Below are 5906 nucleotides of genomic sequence, written 5' to 3' on the forward strand. Positions count from 1 at the left end.
TCCAGCCAGATCCAGCTATTATAAGCGTTTTTGGACTTGTCTTTTCCACTTAATTTAACACTTTAGAAAGTTAATAAAGTAGGAAGTCAGAGATATCTTTATCTTATCTTATTTGCAAAAGATTGGAAATAACTTACGTTTATTTGTATTTATTTTTTGTATTTTGTATTTTTAGTATCAATATCTGGCAACACTGCATCGCCGGCACTTAAACTGAAAGCAATCAAAAAAGTCCATGGACAGGTTTTTGCTGACAGGATACGACATTCGGTAAGGGGAAACGCAAAAATTATCATGATATTATCTGTCATAAACGTTATCAACGCTGTCAAAAACAGTAGCATTTACCACTAGTACACACAGATCTGTAGAACAAGTAGGTTACAGAATGAAATGAAATACGCAAAAACTAGCCATGAAGAAGTCTATGCTATGCTATTCAGTATAGTTAAATTTTCACAAATCATGCTATAAACTTTCATAAGAGCACTAGACAAAGTTATTGTAGTTATGTATTGTTGCAATAAACAACTGATAAAATTATCCACCCTTAAATATAGTAAAGTATTAACAAATTTTGATGCAATAAATAGGGTATGATTTCAAAATAATCATCCCTCCAAAACATAGAAAACATCTTTCACAAACATCTACATGTCTGTCTCCTTTAAAGTGTTTATTATAGTGTATATAATGAGTTGTATTTGTAGGGGTTATTATAACACAATTCTTTAACACTTAATGTTGAACTTTAATTCTTTTGCTGCTTAATGTTGAAAACATGTTGCTGCTTAATATTTTTTTTGTGAATTTTTCAGGGTATTTTTTAAAATAAAATGTTCAATAGAACAGTGTTTATTTAAAGTAGAACTCTTTTGTAACATCAGAAATGTCTTTAATGGTAATCTTAATCAATTTAATGCATCCTTGCTGAATAAAGGTGTTTTTTTTTTCTAAAAAAAAAAAAAATCTTACTAACCCCAAATTTTGAATGGTAGTGTATGTATGCCGTACCTGATGGGGGATGACAGTTTGAAGTAATGTTCACATTTCTCTATAGATGTGATGTGGGAGAGACTGGTCACCTCACTGCCCAGCCTGCACCTCCTCTCCAATTCAGCAGAGCTGGCCTCCCATGATTCCTCTCCAGACCCCAGGCTGGGCTCATGCAGTGTCATGTAGGTTATACTGCACAAAACAGTGTAAAAACAGTGGGTTAGACACTGGTGCTTGCAAAATGTTGCTCTGTTTGTTTGAGCAGTCCAAGAGATTGACTTCTGACTCAACCAATGGCGTGAGTTTGGGGCGGGACTATCTGTTTAGTGGTAAAATTAATTAGCTTGACCTGGGAAACCGGTTTACAATAATCATTATTTTTGCAGTCACATCTGTTGCCGCTAGTCTCATGGAATAAACACTTCACCTTTAAATTTAGTTGTGAAAATCCAATCCCTCTTGGCTAACTTTTACTATAATCTAAAGTAAAACATCACTTCTGCAGCTACGAAGCGATCAGTCATCTAAATGCTAATTGCAGCCACACAACAGAGATTAAAACCAACGAAAGGTGTTAAAAGCCTGTTATGCTACACAGTTCTTTGACAAATTCATGCTAAGAGAGGATACACCTAAGTGCCTAGACATAACTAGAGGCTTTTGTGTTGATTATAGGCAGCAAGATACATTATTCTGACTGAGAGCACACAATATAATCGCTAGCAGCATTAGCATTCAGCTCACTGCCTTACAGAGGGAATGAAAAATGTATTACTGAGGGCAGCAGATAGCAACCAGCCATATTAGCACTGTGACAACAGTTTACTCCATGTAGGACCCTTGATCTCAGAGGGCTGTCATGATAACCAGGGGTCTTCAATAGAGCATCCGTGGTGGTACTGCAGCAGAGGGCCCACCAATTGTTTGATATTAAACTCATTTTTGTTGTTTTAAATTATTTGAATATGTTTTGTCTTATTTTTAATAAGTCCATAAGAAAACTTATCCTACTTTTTATGAGATTTTTTTTGATGTACCTGATAAAATAAAGTTTCATGAAAATAGGAATATTCAGCATTGAGGAGGACATAATATCCTCCAAACAAAATGAAAACAGGTGTAATCCTTATTTACATAAAATCACTGGCATTAGAGTTCTGGTAGGGATACATGGGTGAATCAAGGACTCATTCTGGGGAAAACAGGAAATGCATTAAACAAAATAACGCATGCCTCAAAAACATTGACGAACTAAGAACTACAGTATTATAGTTGGTTCCCCACGTAAAATGATTGATTTGTATACAAAAATACAAACATTTTGTATGGAAAATTTGGGATTCTCGTGCAAATAACATGGCTAGTGAGAACATATTCCTCACTGGTTGAGCGAACTGAAATGCGCTCCAGTCTTGTATCAAATTCAATGTGTTGGAATCATTCCCGATTATTATAGAGGCTGACAACTGAGAGATCAGATACTGTACTGCAGGCAGTGTTTGGTTTAATTAAGAAGTACATAGAGGTCAAGACCACTTCAAGATATCAAAATGCCATACATTATGTGAGGAACTCTGTTTGCCTTCAACCTGGTAATATATAAAGTAATTGTTGGAAATGAAGGTCACAAAGCCACTTTTTCTCATTACTGAATGAGAATGAGGTCGGTAATTACAGACCCCAGGTAATATTCCTACAACTGTTCTGCAGAAGCTTTCTTGACTAAAGCCAAGTCAACAGGTCCTGTAACTTTAAAAGAAACGAGTGGTTAACGCTTGCAACAACTTGCAAATGAAAATTATATTCTATTATACTTAACAGACGATTAATTAAATAGCCAGAAAACTTTGATTTGTATAGTTTGGTATATATAATTATAACTGAATGCGTATCAAGCTCTGATTTGCTTGCAGATGATTTCTGAAAAATAAATCAGGATTTATTATAAAGCAGGAGTACCATTGGATTTTATTGTTATTGGTAAATAAATACATATAAATACATAATACATACATAACGCAAATAAATTAAACCATTTTGATGTCAAATAAATAAAAAAATCAAGAAAAACAAACCTTACCAGAATTGTTCACTGCTGAACAGAAAAGAAAACAAGAACAACAGAACATCAAATATGAAAGATTGTGAAACCAACAGGGAAATAAATATAGGCTCACCTGTCATTTTGGGGGAACTTGAGAAGGGGTGACCGTTCTGTGTGATTGGCTTGGTTGGATTTGCCTTTGAGGAGGTTTACCATGCTGAAGCTGTGCCTGGGAACAAGGAGAAAACTTATTAAATCCGAGCATGATGTCTGTCATAAATAACATCTCAGCCACATTTAGAAATCAATTCTTGGCATCCATTTTTAATGACTCTTCTATAAAAACTGGCAGCTGAAATAAACTGGAACTAAAAGTCTTTAAGCAGAACTGAAAGTCATTCTTCCTTTTTGGTCTCGGTTTAGTCATCTTTACACCACTATGAAACATCCTGGTCTAGTGTGTCAAACAAGGTCTAAGCTACATGATCATAAAATAAATATAGATTTTCAACATATAGCAAGTTACACGTCCAAATGTTTAACGACAATTATATAAGTCATCCTTCTGGTCCACTGTGTCCTCCTACAGCTGTCTTGATGATTTAACTGACACCTCGTAACTTGTCAGGGTGGGTGGGCATCAGGTGGTTTGCAGATTTACAGAGGCATGAAAGCGATATGGTTATGACAGGTTTAAGGACAACAGCATCCTGCTTATTCAGGCCTTGAATACTAGAATAATGTTCTGGCCTTGGTTTCGATGCTATAAAATACAGTGACACAATGAAATAAATCAAACAATTGCTTTGGGATTTTATTTTGTGCCAGTGAAAGGCTCATGTAATGCATGAATCCCCAACAAAAGTCAATGCCGCAATCTCACGATTTTAAAATATGTATCTTTCAACATGTCATATAACAGATATCCAAGTTTAGAGTATCATTCAAAGAAATCAGGATTATAATGTACATATAAAACTGAAATCCTGACACAGGAAATCAGATGTTTTTAGTGGCATGTGCCACATTTATGTAATTAATAATAATAATTAATAATAATTTATGCATTTAGCAGACACTTTTATCCAAAGCGACTTACAGTGCATTCAGGCTATACATTTTTTACCAGTAAGTGTGTTCCCTGGGAATCGAACCCACAACCTTTTGCGCTGCTAACGCAATGCTCTACCACTGAGCCACAGGAACATGTGTCAATAGTGTCTTCATTTAGAAGTTGCATTTCTCTTGGGCCTGGATCAGGGTTTTTATTTAACAGGGGCTCCATGGCAGTCTCGACAGCAGGGGGTCAAACTTTTGTGTGGATTTTTTTTCTCCATAAAAAAATGACCAAAACAAACTGTCAACTAAAACTAAAGAAGCTAAAGTACATCTTTTATTGTTCCTCCCAAAATAAAATGTATTCTATAAGACAGGGGTTCCCAAACTATTTTGTCAGCCGAACCCCTCAGATGTAAAATATTTATTTGAAATACCGCCTGAGAATTTAAGCTATTATTTCAATAATTTAAGAGCACATTTGCATGTCCTCTGATGCTGGTTAATTGTCACATGGTATGCAAATGAACATATAAATTATAAAATATTTTTTAGTAGGTATAGGCCTGCATGATGGCCATAACATTATATTGAAATTATTTTGTCATATTTTGTGACTGAGATTTGAACTGATGACATTTCATCTCATATGAAAACTATATCTTACATGATTTTAAATGTATATTTATAAACTATATTGTGATTTCAGTTTTATTTCAATTAATTCTGCAGCACAATTGGGTTATTTCAATTTTACATTTTATTTATTTCATTATTAGCTTTTCATTAACTCATGAACCCCCTGCAGTTTTCTTGTGAAACCCCGTTTGGGAAAGCCTGGTATGCATCAATTATAATTATTTTAATGGCTTTGTAATGTAAGCATCATAAAAGGTATGTAAATATATTAATATGGTACTAAATGCTTACTGTAGTACCTCATTAATATATTTCAATATAATTGAAAAGGGCTACTAGCATTGCTTCATTCAGTAATCACACTTTATCCTCTAAACTTCTTCAGACAAGGACAGCTTTATTTACTGTAGTCATAAAGCAAACATTTCACATCTCATATACTAAATAACAACAAAAAAATCAATAGAAGTCTCCAGAAGAAGAGGGGGAAGAGAAAGGATGGGTTCTGAGCTATTGCTCAGAGACACCAGCAGTGTTGATATTTTTCGGCCAGTGTGAATAGAACAGATGGAAATCCTGAGAACTCTGTGGGCTAATTACTGGAGCCTCTTCAGTAATTAATAATTGTGAAAAATTCTCTGTTTGTCAATTAATGACAGTTTAAATGGGTAAAGTCCCTCTTATCTCTTCAATTGGCTCTGAGTTTGTGTGTGAGTTATGGAGAGCCTTTTGCAGAATGCCAGAATAGATCAATGCTGCTCAGCACAGGCCAGACTATAGAGTCAACCCTAGTCCAATTCTAACACATCATTGGGCAAATCCCAAACCTCAGCTGCTTAGCATTACAGAGGACTCAGATAACTCACCCACCCGTACCGATGCGTCTGCTTACTGCAAACAGCTGGGATGGCGAGTGTGTGTGTGTGTGTGTCTGTGGGCTCCAGACAAGACATAATAGCCATGGCCTCCAGGATATATCCTGGTGTTGAGTTTGGGCAAAAGGGAGATTAGACAGGATATTTCAAGGCCTTTAATCCCTCTCCCTGCAGTTACACAACATAGAGGAGATTTGAAATGTTAGCTCACCGAATGCAGGATTTATAAATGAAGCAAAGCCTTCTCTTATTGTGGCTGAATCCAAGTGTGTGAGGTCCAGATGAGAATGAAACCA

At 35.5% G+C, this 5906-nt stretch overlaps 1 protein-coding gene across 1 annotated transcript in view; it reads right to left on the bottom strand.

Annotated features, from left to right (window-relative positions):
• LOC107711007 (P protein-like) overlaps positions 1-5906 on the bottom strand; it is a 71837-nt gene that overhangs the window by 60826 nt on the left and 5105 nt on the right. The window contains exons 3-4 of the mRNA XM_016515907.1: positions 3174-3269; positions 1015-1188 (exon numbers count right to left, since the gene is read on the bottom strand). Coding sequence (XP_016371393.1) covers positions 1015-1188; positions 3174-3269 — 270 coding nt within the window. The remainder of the gene's footprint in view (positions 1-1014; positions 1189-3173; positions 3270-5906) is intronic.

This window comes from Sinocyclocheilus rhinocerous, unplaced genomic scaffold (genome assembly GCF_001515625.1).
Source record: "Sinocyclocheilus rhinocerous isolate Xijiao unplaced genomic scaffold, SAMN03320098_v1.1 scaffold85, whole genome shotgun sequence".
Lineage (NCBI taxonomy): Eukaryota > Metazoa > Chordata > Actinopteri > Cypriniformes > Cyprinidae > Sinocyclocheilus > Sinocyclocheilus rhinocerous.